General features: G+C 43.4%; 1 protein-coding gene across 1 annotated transcript in view; it reads left to right on the top strand.

Moving 5' to 3' along the window:
* LOC146042909 (nicotinamide N-methyltransferase-like) overlaps positions 1 to 15,555 on the top strand; it is a 33,754-nt gene extending 18,199 nt beyond the window's left edge. The window contains exons 3-4 of the mRNA XM_083163192.1: positions 264 to 471; positions 10,441 to 15,555. Coding sequence (XP_083019318.1) covers positions 264 to 471; positions 10,441 to 10,870 — 638 coding nt within the window. The 3' untranslated portion in view covers positions 10,871 to 15,555. The remainder of the gene's footprint in view (positions 1 to 263; positions 472 to 10,440) is intronic.
* The last annotated feature ends 443 nt before the right edge of the window (positions 15,556 to 15,998 follow it).

The raw sequence follows: 15,998 nt of genomic DNA, 5'->3' as shown, positions 1-15,998 counted from the left end.
AGAGAGAGAGAGAGAGAGAGAGAGAGAGAGAGAGAGAGAGAGAGAGAGAGAGAGAGAGAGAGAGAGAGATTTTATGAATATTTGGGAGCATTAACTAAAAATACAAAATTACTTTTTGGAATAATAATTAATCTTATTGAACATATCAAAATATACCACTACTGTTAGCATTCCCTTTTTTAACGTATATAAAGTATAAAAAGTCTGAATATAAAAAGTCATGTCATATGAATTTATATACTGTATATTTTATTTTTTGGAAGGTGGTGTAGAAGGAGACACATTGATTGATTTTGGCTGTGGACCGACCATCTACCATCTCCTCTCTGCTTGTGAAGTATTTAACACCATAATCTCCTCTGATTTTCTTGAATCAAACCTCGCTGAATTACAAAAATGGCTGAAGAAGGATCCCAAAGCTTTTGATTGGACACATGTTATCAAATGTGTATGCGAGCTTGAAGGGAACAGGTACGCTCAGTGTCCTCATTTAGGATGATCATAACTTAAGTGATTTGGGGGATATTTTCACAGTTTAGAGATAAATCCCAGTTTGAAGATAGATAGCTGAGAGGGATAAAATACCAACCACGTAGCTCCCAACTGGCATTTTTCCAAACAGCCTGTAATGTGGCTGATGCTAATTGGATTGTATTTTATCTCTCGTCACTTTCTCTTGCTTTAATAAAGATCACTCTGACTCTGCAACTTATTAGAATAAAAATTCACCGATGAGTTTTCGGTACTTGTTTCCTAGCACGGCGCCACCGATGTCAATTGTATGACATCGGGTCGGAAAAATCAGTTGCATCGCATGCGACCAAATCGCATGCGATGCGACCGATTCAACCCGATTTTTAATTGTACAGCCACCCTGATAGCTGATTACAATGTTAAATGCCCCCCCAGATCCGATTTTTATTTGTATACCCACCTTGATGGGTAATTACTATGTCAAATGCCCCCCCATTGTTAACGCCACGCCACGATAAACGCCAACCCGAAGCTTGGCGAGCGCAGCGAGCCTGTGAGGGGCGGCGGTACGCGTCCTCCGACCTTTTCATACCCCTACTATCCACGTCGGTGTGGAGTCGATTCTATATAGTGTGGCAAGAGCAGCGAGCCACCGCGCCCGAAGCGTGGCGAGCGCAGCGAGCCCCGCAAGGGGACGCGCATTACTTCACACTTATTACGTGTCCCCTCGCCACGCTTCAGGCTCGGTGGCTCGCTGCGCTCGCCACACTATATAAAATCAACTCCACGCCTACGTGAATAGTGGGGGTAGGAAAAGGTAGGAGGATGCGTACCGCCGCCCCTCGCGGGCTCGCTGCACTCGGCATGCTTCGGGTTGGCATTGATCGTGGCGTTGCGTTAACAATGGGGGGGCATTTAACATTGGGCCCAATTTAAAATCAGGTCTGAGGGACCATTTAACATTCGGTCCAATGTAAAAATCGTTATAATGGCATGCGATGCGAACGATTTTTAAATTGTATAGAAACGTCTTTAAAGCCCGAAAATCGGGTCGGTCGTGTCTGATCAGGTCCCATCGCATACCTTAAGTTATGGTATGCGATGGGACCCGACGGGCGCCGTGCTAGGAAACAAGTACCGAGTTTTCTTAGGCATCTCAGACGGGATACGATTCATATGTGTATATATATATATATATATATATATATATATATATATATATAAAGAAATACAGGATACCCAAACCGCGCACAGTAATGGCGTAGCAGCAACTCTGAGGGTCCCCTGTTAGACAGGACCCCGGTTGGTTTAGAGATAAAGAAAGGAGGTTCAGAGTGCGCTATCAGAAATTGTTAGACAATTTTTAAATTACATACAATTTAATAAAAAGTGCCTATTCAAGGCAACATATAAAACAAAAGCACTTTTTACAGCATGTAATGATTGGCTCTCAGTTATTTGTGTTGTTCTTTTGGTGAAGCAGGCCCAACGCGTTTCGTCAGAAAAGTGACTTCATCAGGGGCTTATAAGCAGAGAACTTTAACAACCAAGTGGCACTGTAAAATTCAATACAAACATTCAATGAATAAAATGGAGGATAAAATCCCTCTTAACATTATTAAAATCAGCATACAATCCGATGAAGAGATAGAATAATGGATAGGAGGATGAAGAAGAGGAGTGATAATGAAATACATAATAGGAGAGAAGTGATCATAGAATATATGACTATAATGGTATAAGTGTATAATGATGTTATACCGTTTAATTATAAACCGCTTATGGACCATGACCCGATCCGTGAACATCAAAATTAAAGTGAAATAACTGGTGAACGTAGTATTCGTTCGTATGATCGCGAGTAAATGTTTAAGATCATTTGTAGTGAGACCATGTTATTAGGTGAAAATAACATATTATTTACATTTTAAAGAGGGAGTGGGTTTTGTGCCCGTGATTTTTCATATAGTGCGTAAAGGGTCCACCGGAGAGAGAGATGGAGTGGTATTTTAGGAATATGGATATACCTTTATGTAGGCTAAAAGTGTTTTACAGGTTTTCCGAGGAACTTCAGTAGTGCATACCATTACAATACATATCTGGGGAAAGATGTACAGTAGTGTGTTGAAAAAAATCCCCTATAATTTTGGGGTCAATACGTGTCCTTTAGTGAGAATAATATTGTAATTACTTACAAATTTACATAGGTAGAAATGATCCGACCCGATCAGTGGGGATAAGAAACTGCCCCAGAACCGAATAAGATCTCAATAAAAGATTTTAGCTTCCGCAACAATATTTGCCCATCTATAAATGAGGGAAGCCAAAATGGGGTGGTTTTCAATATTCTCTATTACATACGAGTTATTTATATGTGACAGTGAAAAAATACCAGAAGTTGAGGTATGACACTTACATAGAACAGGACAACAGGATGTGTACTCTCTGGAAGTGTACCGTTAAAGCACATATCTGGGGAAAAAATGTACATAGGGATATTTATAACTCCTAAATTTAGGGTGATTAGGTGTTCTTTTGGTGAGAATAAGGTATAGTTACTTACATACTATTCAGAAATTTAGTCACACGGACCTATAAGGTCGGACTCGATTAGCGGGGATGAGAATCTGCCCAAAACTGATATGGTCACAATAAGGGATTTAATTCCACAATAAAAATCGCCCATCTAAAAAAATAGGGAAGCCAGAATGGGGTGGATTTCAATATTATATACATGTCATTTTCTTATGACAGTAAATAAACATTAACAGTTAAAGTGTAACACTTACATGGGTCAGGATAACCGGATGTGTACTCTCTGGAGTCCAGAACAGAATGAAAACCAGTTGCTCAGACTGGCTATATATAGGGATTCAGAGGATTACCTCACTTCCTGTCAGAGCAATGTGTTGAAATTAAGTCCATTCTGAATAAAGACATTTTTAACCGTATTAGAGTGACCTATTAGTCGAGGTCAATACTAGGTTAACATAGTGTATCTTATACGTGAACATTTTATAAGCTAATGTGTATCCAATGTCCTAAAAACCCGTATTAAGCGGTGGAACGCAAGGCAGACGCGCCGTGCATTCCAAATGGCGGCCATTTTTATTTTACATCGGAGGAAAAAACTTGAAAAAACGCGAGTGATTAACTATACAATATTTCTTATAGGGCTCTAGTGTTGGGGCCAGGTGATTAGAGCCCTAATGTTAACATCGGAGCTTATTTGTGCGGAATAACGGAGTTCTCTCCGTATTCCGTTCAGATTACAGCGGAAGTGACATTCCGCTCATCAATCTAGCTGCTGCCCTTACTTAGTTCTGGCGGAAAGCGTCCTTGAACGTCTTCCCCGCTAGTATCTCTTATTAATCTGCATTGGACCTGGAGTGGATCTTCAACTAAGGTTCCGGGCTTTTAACATCCCATATTGTCTGTGCATTCTATTGTGGGTGTTCCACTAATGTATAATTACTTTAGATGTGTGTCTTATAGAAAAAAAGGGGGGACCTTTTCCATGTGCTTATGGATGGTGTTTTTAAGGGGATTATATAGACAGTAATACAAATTATTGGGTAAGTGTCCTCCAGAATAAGTATTAAGAATTTGAACGTATACAAGGTACCCCTGATCCTATTTACAAATGTGACTTCAAGATCTAGGGAAGACCTCACTTTTTGGTTATTGGATCACTGTCACATTTCCATCGAGATTGCATGTGGGGTCAACATCCTGATTGTAACATTGATGGGAACTCCCATTCGATTTTTTAAAAGAATTGAGAGCATCCCACTTTCACATTCACATGGAAAAAACATGTATATATGCTATTTACAATTTCAAAGAACCCTATTTTTATTTCTAAAGAATGGGACCAGCCACCAGATAGGGAGTTGATTTTGATGTAGCCTTATAGGAAGAGGACAAGAAAGAGAAAGGAAAGGCGTGAATGGTTTTATAAAAACGCTACTATATCGACTCCTTCATTCAAGCCCTTTGGGCTGAGCGAGTCTAGAGTATATATCCAGAAACTCTCCTTCTTAATAAGATCCTGGTCCCGATTGCCACCTCTTGGATTGACAGGAACCCGCTCGATGATAGTGAAGCTGAAATTTTCTTTTGTCACAGTTGAGTTATGTTTGTCGAGGTAATGTTTAGGTAAACTGTGGACCTTTACTTTGTAAAGTAAAGGTCCACAGTTTACCTAAACATTACCCCGACAAACATAACTCAACTGTGACAAAAGAAAATTTCAGCTTCACTATCATCGAGCGGGTTCCTGTCAATCCAAGAGGTGGCAATCGGGACCAGGATCTTATTAATAAGGAGAGTTTCTGGATATATACTCTAGACTCGCTCAGCCCAAAGGGCTTGAATGAAGGAGTCGATATAGTAGCGTTTTTATAAAACCATTCACGCCTTTCCTTTCTCTTTCTTGTCCTCTTCCTATAAGGCTACATCAAAATCAACTCCCTATCTGGTGGCTGGTCCCATTCTTTAGAAATAAAAATAGGGTTCTTTGAAATTGTAAATAGCATATATACATGTTTTTTCCATGTGAATGTGAAAGTGGGATGCTCTCAATTCTTTTAAAAAATCGAATGGGAGTTCCCATCAATGTTACAATCAGGATGTTGACCCCACATGCAATCTCGATGGAAATGTGACAGTGATCCAATAACCAAAAAGTGAGGTCTTCCCTAGATCTTGAAGTCACATTTGTAAATAGGATCAGGGGTACCTTGTATACGTTCAAATTCTTAATACTTATTCTGGAGGACACTTACCCAATAATTTGTATTACTGTCTATATAATCCCCTTAAAAACACCATCCATAAGCACATGGAAAAGGTCCCCCCTTTTTTTCTATAAGACACACATCTAAAGTAATTATACATTAGTGGAACACCCACAATAGAATGCACAGACAATATGGGATGTTAAAAGCCCGGAACCTTAGTTGAAGATCCACTCCAGGTCCAATGCAGATTAATAAGAGATACTAGCGGGGAAGACGTTCAAGGACGCTTTCCGCCAGAACTAAGTAAGGGCAGCGGCTAGATTGATGAGCGGAACGTCACTTCCGCTGTAATCTGAACGGAATACGGAGAGAACTCCGTTATTCCGCACAAATAAGCTCCGATGTTAACATTAGGGCTCTAATCACCTGGCCCCAACACTAGAGCCCTATAAGAAATATTGTATAGTTAATCACTCGCATTTTTTCAAGTTTTTTCCTCCGATGTAAAATAAAAATGGCCGCCATTTGGAACGCACGGCGCGTCTGCCTTGCGTTCCACCGCTTAATAAAGGTTTTTAGGACATTGGATACACATTAGCTTATAAAAGGTTCACGTATAAGATACACTATGTTAACCTAGTATTGACCTCGACTAATAGGTCACTCTAATACGGTTAAAAATGTCTTTATTCAGAATGGACTTAATTTCAACACATTGCTCTGACAGGAAGTGAGGTAATCCTCTGAATCCCTATATATAGCCAGTCTGAGCAACTGGTTTTCATTCTGTTCTGGACTCCAGAGAGTACACATCCGGTTATCCTGACCCATGTAAGTGTTACACTTTAACTGTTAATGTTTATTTACTGTCATAAGAAAATGACATGTATATAATATTGAAATCCACCCCATTCTGGCTTCCCTATTTTTTTAGATGGGCGATTTTTATTGTGGAATTAAATCCCTTATTGTGACCATATCAGTTTTGGGCAGATTCTCATCCCCGCTAATCGGGTCCGACCTTATAGGTCCATGTGACTAAATTTCTGAATAGTATGTAAGTAACTATACCTTATTCTCACCAAAAGAACACCTAATCACCCTAAATTTAGGAGTTATAAATATCCCTATGTAAATTTTTTCCCCAGATATGTGCTTTAACGGTACACTTCCAGAGAGTACACATCCTGTTGTCCTGTTCTATGTAAGTGTCATACCTCAACTTCTGGTATTTTTTCACTGTCACATATAAATAACTTGTATGTAATAGAGAATATTGAAAACCACCCCATTTTGGCTTCCCTCATTTATAGATGGGCAAATATTGTTGCGGAAGCTAAAATCTTTTATTGAGATCTTATTCGGTTCTGGGGCAGTTTCTTATCCCCACTGATCGGGTCGGATCATTTCTACCTATGTAAATTTGTAAGTAATTACAATATTATTCTCACTAAAGGACACGTATTGACCCCAAAATTATAGGGGATTTTTTTCAACACACTACTGTACATCTTTCCCCAGATATGTATTGTAATGGTATGCACTACTGAAGTTCCTCGGAAAACCTGTAAAACACTTTTAGCCTACATAAAGGTATATCCATATTCCTAAAATACCACTCCATCTCTCTCTCCGGTGGACCCTTTACGCACTATATGAAAAATCACGGGCACAAAACCCACTCCCTCTTTAAAATGTAAATAATATGTTATTTTCACCTAATAACATGGTCTCACTACAAATGATCTTAAACATTTACTCGCGATCATACGAACGAATACTACGTTCACCAGTTATTTCACTTTAATTTTGATGTTCACGGATCGGGTCATGGTCCATAAGCGGTTTATAATTAAACGGTATAACATCATTATATACTTATACCATTATAGTCATATATTCTATGATCACTTCTCTCCTATTATGTATTTCATTATCACTCCTCTTCTTCATCCTCCTATCCATTATTCTATCTCTTCATCGGATTGTATGCTGATTTTAATAATGTTAAGAGGGATTTTATCCTCCATTTTATTCATTGAATGTTTGTATTGAATTTTACAGTGCCACTTGGTTGTTAAAGTTCTCTGCTTATAAGCCCCTGATGAAGTCACTTTTCTGACGAAACGCGTTGGGCCTGCTTCACCAAAAGAACAACACAAATAACTGAGAGCCAATCATTACATGCTGTAAAAAGTGCTTTTGTTTTATATGTTGCCTTGAATAGGCACTTTTTATTAAATTGTATGTAATTTAAAAATTGTCTAACAATTTCTGATAGCGCACTCTGAACCTCCTTTCTTATATATATATATATATATATATATATATATATATATATATATATATAGGACAGTGCATGGGCGGCACTCGGATATAATAAATCTCACTTGAAGCGGGTATGTAATCAACGTTTCAAGAATTTTTATTTAATGTCTCGTCATCAGGATATACAAAACAATATGAAACCACATACATTTATATACATACCCTCACCAGTGATACATTGCGGCTGTGGCAGGAAATCGGGTTCGCGCTGCCAGCTGACGTCACACGCATCACTGTAGCCATGACCACAGGTACGGCATCCAGGATGTGGAAATACGTCAGGGCGCCGCTCACCGCGCTCACGCATCGCCATGACAACAGAATAAACAAAATATTGAAAATGTAAACAGACACTGCAAAACAGCCACATACATCAAAGGGCTATAGAATACAAGAGATACAGCATTACAGCAATAAATACAGAATCTTATTAAAGATGCAATAAACTAAGTTTAAATTCAGTTAGAAACAGCGAAGGATGTACACATAATGCTTTCATTTATAAAAAACAGTGTAAACCTGGTGCCTCATTCAAACCACCGGGTGCTAACGTCCCCAATCTCTAAATCCAACTCGCCTCTTTTCTCAGCAATTGTAAGGCACGGTCACCACCACGTATAGAAACGGGTACATGGTCAATAATAATACATTTTAAGGCTGCCTCCATATGCCTGGCCTGGAGAAAATGGCATGCGACCGGCTGGTCACTACTCCCCTTCTCCAGAGCAGCCTTAATTGAGGACCGGTGTCCAGCGAGACGTTCCCGTAACGTTCTCTCTGTCTTTCCGACATAGTTTAAGGAACAAGGACAAGACAACATGTTATTGAATCAAATGCGAATAGGGTCCCTGGGACCCGATTTTACATTGGATTCAATGTAAAATATTCCCTAGACCCCCAATTTTACACCGTAAACCCCACCCCACGATTGACGCTAACCCGAAGCGTGGCGAGCGCAGCGAGCCCGCGAGGGGCGGCGGTGCGCGTCCTCCGACCTTTTCATTCCCCTACTATCCACGTCGGCGTGGAGTGTAGAATATAAAGTGTGGCGAGCGCAGCGAGCCACCGAGCCCGAAGCGTGGTGAGCCCCGCGAGGGGACGCGTATTACTTCACAGGTATTACTTCACACGATTGACGCTAACCCGAAGCGTGGCGAGCGCAGCGAGCCCGCGAGGGGCGGCGGTGCGCGTCCTCCGACCTTTTCATTCCCCTACTATCCACGTCGGCGTGGAGTGTAGAATATAAAGTGTGGCGAGCGCAGCGAGCCACCGAGCCCGAAGCGTGGTGAGCCCCGCGAGGGGACGCGTATTACTTCACAGGTATACGCGTCCCCTCACGGGGCTCGCTGCGCTCGCCCCGCTTCGGGCTCGATTCTCAACTCCATGCCGACGTGGATAGTAGGGGAATGAAAAGGTCCTAGGACGCGCACCACCGCCGCTCGCCACGCTTCGGGTTCACGTCAATTGTGGGGTGATGACGGGGACATATATAATGTGAAATGGGTCATATTGGCCCATTTCACATTTTTTACTATGTGAGATGGACTTAATCAAGTCCATCTCATTGTGTGCCATTATAATGGCACAAGACCGATGCGATGCTCCCGATTTCAATGTAAAAAAATATTTTAAAATTGAAGCCTATGGCAAAATCGCGGGCATCGCGTCGGTCGCGTCGGGTCCATCGCGGGCATCGTGTACCTTAACTTAAAGGTACACGATGCCCGCGATTGTGGCCGTGCTAGGAAACAAGTACCCAATATTTTGTTTATTCTGTTGTCATGGCAATGCGTGAGCGCGGTGAGCGGCGCCCTGACGTATTTCCACATCCTGGATGCCGTACCTGTGGTCATGGCTACAGTGATGCGTGTGACGTCAGCTGGCAGCGCGAACCCGATTTCCCGCCACAGCCGCAATGTATCACTGGTGAGGGTATGTATATAAATGTATGTGGTTTCATATTGTTTTGTATATCCTGATGACGAGACATTAAATAAAGAGTCTCGAAACGTTGATTACATACCCGCTTTATCCGAGTGCCGCCCACGCACTGTCCTGTATTGGGACTCCACGCCAGGAGTATCCAGGGAAGGCACCGGGCAAGCCGTTTGGTGAGAGGAGTGCATACCCATTGCTGTTTGTATATATATATATATATATATATATATATATATATATATATATATATATATATATATATATATAGATGAAGGGCCAATGCAGTGATCTATCAAGGAGAATACTCAGAAAGTAATGTTCATTGCTGATTTTGGGATGTCATGTCCTGGCATATGGATTCAATTTTAGCTGTAAAGTGGATGGCAAATTCAATGGCAGAACATGAGAAGGGGAGGCAAGGAGGTTGCATTAAGAAGATACTGTATATAGTATATTTTGTTGAGGTTAATCCCTGCCTGTGGGCTAAGAACTTTGATAAATATTAGATGCCTTTTATATTGTGTTTTAGGGGGGAATTCAATCCAGGATCACGGCTGTCGATCCCTCCCGACAGCCATGATCCTGGCCTGTTTGCAGTCTGATTGCCAGCTAAACAACAGGCAGGATTCAATGTCCCGCCTGCCAATCGGCCTAAAGGGGCGTGGCCACAAACGCCCGTGGATTGTCGATCTGTGAGCGAGAATCCAGAGGCGTTATCGGCAGAACGGGCCTGACAGCTTCTAAACTCAGGCCCGTTCTGCCGTGATCCTACTTCAATGCTGTCGCTAAAGACAGAATTGAATAGGGAGCCGTCGCTATTTCCCCCGTCGGAAATAGCGGCGGCACATTGAATACCCCCCTTAGTATCCTATTAATAATAGTGTATTATGGAATAATTATGGCTGCCAACAAATGACAAATTATTGTTTAAACATCATGTTATGTGTAACATTTCTAGGGAGACCATTGAAAAAAAGGCTGAGAAGCTCCGCAGTAAGGTGAAACAGGTCCTGAAATGTGATGCATTGAAAACTAACCCATACGATCCTATTGTTCTGCCCCCCGCTGATTGTCTCCTCACCTGCCTCTGCCTAGAAGCCCCCTGTAAGGACATGGAATCATTTTGTAACGTTCTGAAAAATTTTCAAAAATTGATTAAACCAGGGGGACATTTATTGGTTTTAAGCGTGCTTAATTCTACATTTTACTATGTCGGTAACAAACGGTTTGAGAGCTTGTGCATTACAAAAGATGACTTGGAGAAGGCTTTTCAAGAGGCTGGATATGAAATTGTGAAATTGGTAGTTACTCCACAGACTAATAAGTCAAGTTTGCAAGTCTGTGGCCATGATAGTCATTATTTTGTCCATGCCCGTAAACCACAGTAATGGTAAGCAATAGACATGCCACTTTTCACTTCTTGGAACCACTAAAACGTTGGTAGCCATTGAGCTTTTTTTTTTGCATACATTATCTTTGCTTATCAACTATTCATATGTAGAGCTACCATTCTGTAGTCCACTCCCTTGTCCCCTACTACCATTCAGCAACATACAGTGTTGCCTCACATGTTTGTTATGATCATTGAGTATCAAACTGTCTTCCCATCTGCCAGCTATTGATTATCCACAGGGCGACAGGGGCGGTCACCCCAGGGCCCCCACACATCTGGGGTCCCCACACCGGTTCTTCCCTCCCCTGGTACCTGGCCAGCGCGGGGATCCGGGGCAGCGGGGTCCATGCAGCGCTGGGGATACAGCAGGGGTCCCTGCGGCGGATGGGAAGTCAGCGGCGGTGTCCCTGTGGCGCATGGGAAGTAGTAGCGCTACTAGTTCTCATCCAACACAGAGACCCTGCCGGTGACTGCCCATCCGCCGCAGGGACCCCGCTGCCTCCCCAGCATTACATGGACCCGCTGCCCGGATCACTGCGTCGGCCAGGAACCTGCCTCCATCCAAGGGACGACAACAGCCGACCTGCTTCTGTCCAGGTGGGGGAGCACCACACAATTTTGTTGTCCAGGGTGCCCACAGAACTTAATCTGGCCCTACCACCTGCCATCAACTACCTTTCCTTCAAGCTACAGCAGGTTGCCCATGTTTTTTTTGTCTGCAGACTGTAAGGTTATAGACATGCTTTTACATCTTCTATAGTATATCATTATGCTACAGTATATTGTATTTACAAATTGTGTAGTGTATGCTTATGATTCTATTCTCCATTTTTATTCACTGCTCTTCCTGAAAGGTGCTGGGTATGTTTATTGTGCCTCATAAATAAAAGATAATAATATCACTGAAACAATCAGAAAGTTTTTCCTTTCTTTTTTAAAAAGACTAGTATACAGAAAGTGTTACCTATGGGCTATAGGGCTGAAGCCCCACCTATAAAATCCACCATCCCCCAGGGACTGTCTAGCAGTGACCCCGACAGGAAGTTCTCCCTGCTAATCACAGCCAGACAATCAGGGGCAGATGTATCAAGCATGGTGAAGTCATAAAGTAGACGTTGGTAATGCACCAGTCAACCAACTACTAACTGTCCAGTTACAGGCTGAGTTTGAACAATTACAGTTAGGAGCTGGTTGGCTGGTGCATTGTCAAGCATTGGGTCGAAACCATTAGGTCGAAATGGGTGTAGGTCAACATGGGTGTAGGTCGACTTGGGTCTAGGTCGACCGTTCATTAGGTAAACACAAGCAGTAGGTCAAAATGGGCAAGGTCGACAGTCAAAAGGTCAACATGGGGTTTTTCGCTATTTTTTTACCCATATGTCGACACAGTCGACATGGACACTAAAACGTAGCACCAAGTTCCATGCTATGCTCGACACACTATTTTATTCTCCCACCACACCGTAGTGAATGGTAGGGCATGAAATACCGCCTGTCGGCACATGTCAGCTCAAAGTAACAGTGAAAAAACCCCATGTTGATCTTTCGACTGTCGTCCCTGCCCATGTCGACCTAATGATTGTGTTGACCTAATGACCTGTCGACCTAAACCCATATCGACGTTTCAGCATGTCAACCTAATGGTGATGAGCCAATGCTTGTCGACCTAATACTTGTCGACTTAATGTATACCACTTCAACAGGCCTTATAAATCCGTTCCTCAATCCAAGGGAGGTGTTTTTCCCCATGGGACTGCCAGTCTGGACTGAGATAACAGAGTGATTCCCATGGGATGTATTGCATGTTTACGACTACTGGTTGACATGCAATATATTGACATGGACAGTAGATCACTGCAAGCAAAGGGTTGATCCGGGAATGGTCAACAAATTAAAAGATTGACATGAGGTTTTCATGATTTCTTTCATTTTTTTTTTCCTTTACATATTTTACCATCTACTGAATGTGGATGATGATTGGAAATCGAAAAATGACACACGTGAGAGGGGAAAAGAAATATGTAAAGAACCCCAGCCAGGTAGGAGTGTGAAAAATCACCCTGCCCCAGTAAAAAGGCCCAGGGCAAGGATGTGCAGCGCATACTTAAAGGAAGGTGCGTTGGCAGGTGCAATACTAGTGCATGGTGGAGTGGGTCACAAGTGTAGGTTTCAGGCACCCCCGAGTTTCCCAGCGGGCACATTACACCACGGGCGTCAAGTGGTCAACCACTCAGCATCCAACTAACTATGTCTCTGTTCAAACCTAGGGTCCTTTCCAACCCTTGGCATGGAAATAGATACTTTACTCCAGGGGTGTAAAAAGAACATTGTGGTCCCCATAGCAAAATCTTGTGAGGGCCCCCCCACTCATTGTCACTATAGTGCCCCTTAAAGGGAAGAAGAAAGAGAGAGACACAAAGAGGGTGTTGGGGAAAGAGAGAGAGGGGGGGATGAGGGGTGGTCCTGAAAGAGAGAGAGTGCTCCATGGAAAAAGAGGGAGGAGCACAGGAGGTAGAAAAAGAAAGGAAAGAGTCTGGGGAGAAGAAAATGAAAAGAGAAGAAAGGGATGGTGGAGAGGAAAAAAGGAGACCGGCAAGGGGAAAGAGAGCAGGGGAGGGATAAAAAGAGATAAGAGAGCAGGGAGCACAGGGGAAAGAGTGGGGAGGGAGGGGTTGGGGCAGAATGGGAGGGAGAAAAAGAAGAGAGAGAGTGCAGGAGGGGAAAAAAAGAGGAGAGGAAAGAGGGAGAGCTAAGCATCTTGTACAGTACTCCCTAATTTACCCCAACCCCCACCAACACAGTAAGAGCTATGCACAACACACCTATAGTCAGTGTCAGGTATACTCGGTGCCTATTCAATTTCTCACTGCTGCTACCGCCACCGGACCTCCTTCTCCCTGCATACCCCAGGCCTCTATCCTATGCTGTACAGCTGGGCCTCCTGCTCTCCTCGGTGCTCGCTGCCGCTGGCCACCCTTCTCCCTGCGTACAGGCGGCGATGCGTACAGGTTCTGCGCCGTGCCTCTGTCCTCCGGACTACTATATGGGAGGCGCTGCTTTCCTCACTGCTCTCTGCTCCTTGCACACCGTTGCTGCCGCCAGACAATCTTCTCCCTGTGTACAGGCGGCAATGTGTGTACAGGTGCTGCAGCCATTCCTCTGTCCTCCCCTGTAATGTACAGGCTGCGCCGCTGCCTCCTGCTCTCCTCACTGCTCCACGCTCCTTGCACACTGCTATTGCCGCTGGGGAGCAGAGTGTGAAAAAAAAAACCACAAGAGGGTGCAGGGGAGTGCCTGCCAGGTTCTCGGGCCCCCAAAGCCCCCCGGGCCCCATAGCAGTTGCACCCCCTGCACCCTTGGTAGTTACGCCACTGCTTTACTCTCAATTACATCACTGCTAAAGATAAGAAACAAGTATAAAAGGAATACATTGGAATTAAGTCAGCACATCACAACAGATGTGTCACGACCACCATATCTGCCACTCATGCCTCCCATGCCATGGCTGCCCCTGGGGTTCCTAACAGGGTAATTCAGACCCTGGCACTCACCTCCACTGTCAGTTCCCTTGTTCCTGGGTTACGCTGTCATCTCATGGCGACAGTGGTAGCGTGTGCGACGGTGACATGCGGGGCCTGGACGGCATGGGGCCTGCGTTGCCATAGTGTTCTATGTCCTGTCTGGGTCTGGCTGGACACGCTGGCTGGTGCATACTGCATATACTTCCTGCTTCTGAAACCTGTCGCCCCCCCCCCTGGCGGCCATCTTGTTGGTTTCTCCTATCAGGCTGCACTGCCAATTTCCGTTCAACCAATCACAGTGCAGCTCTCCCTTCAAAAACTGACTTGCTGGGCCAAACCAGCAGTCACTACAATGATGTCCTTATGCTAGGCACCTGACTCTCCTTGTAGCGCTGCTAGTTCTTGTTCCAGAGACTCTGGGCCTTATTCTGATCGGAGCGGCCAAACGTGCGTACGTTCACTATTAACGTACGCTAGCCGTTCGCGGCCGTTAGGGTTAAGTCCACCCACAAATCAGCCGCTTACGTACGGGCAGAAATAACGTAGAAGGGGAGTGGCGTACAAATGAGCGTACGGCAACGTACGCGGACGGCCCAGCCCTTGCACTCCGACAACAGGCGTACAACTGAGCGTACGGCGCCGTTTACGGACGTCTTTCGTCCGTCTTCCCACCGACTTCTTGCGGAGATCTGAGCGTACGCCAGCTTGCACGGACGGGTCCCTATTGTTTTCAATGGAAAACACAGCTTGTCACCGCTCGTGAGAGTGAGCGTACGTCCGTGTACGCTGCCATACCCTTCACATATATGGACCTGCACATCTTGCCTTTCAACTACAATTCTGACAATTGATTAATTAATCTATTTGTTAATCTATTATTGTTTTCTATTAACTCAATTGTCTACCTTAATAAAGACCTAATAAAACAACATTTGAGCCCTCATTACATGTATATTTGTTATGTTCTAATGTGGCATTTTAATCACTATCTATGTGTCCCCATATTGCTGTTACTTTTAAATCAAGTTATGTTGGTGTTTCTGTATATGTACTAAATTATGTCCATAATTACTTTGTCCACAATGTGTAACATGTATACCTACCCTGATGTTATGTGTGATGTTTTAATCTAACAACATTAAACATTCATGCATTTTCACTATGTGTTATTTTACTCAAAAACACACACATTCACACATCAATCATTACCCCTCACCTCAAATTACAAGTATAACTTACAGTACACATCTGTATGTACCTACCCTTACAAGCCCTCTAACATATTTCTGATTAAAAACACAGGCAATTTCGAACTGTACATAAACTTTTATTTAGAACAAAAATAATAAGGGGGGGGGGATAAAAAAAAATTAAATGCGGGCCTCCAGAAGGCCAAACAGGATCTGGAGGTACAGGAGGGTGAGGACGATCTCCCGCATTAGGGCTGCCACCTCCTCCTGCTGCTGTTCAGTGTCTGTAATGAAGGGATAAAACAAAAAATTAATATATAACATACACAAATGTTTGTTGTATTTGTACATAATAAAAAGTTCAGAGTTATGTGTGAAGGCCACATACATTTAGAAACTACATTGAAGATGG

Source organism: Crinia signifera, chromosome 19 (genome assembly GCF_055691185.1).
Source record: "Crinia signifera chromosome 19, ASM5569118v1, whole genome shotgun sequence".
NCBI lineage: Eukaryota > Metazoa > Chordata > Amphibia > Anura > Myobatrachidae > Crinia > Crinia signifera.
This window is presented reverse-complemented; position numbering and strand designations above follow the sequence as displayed.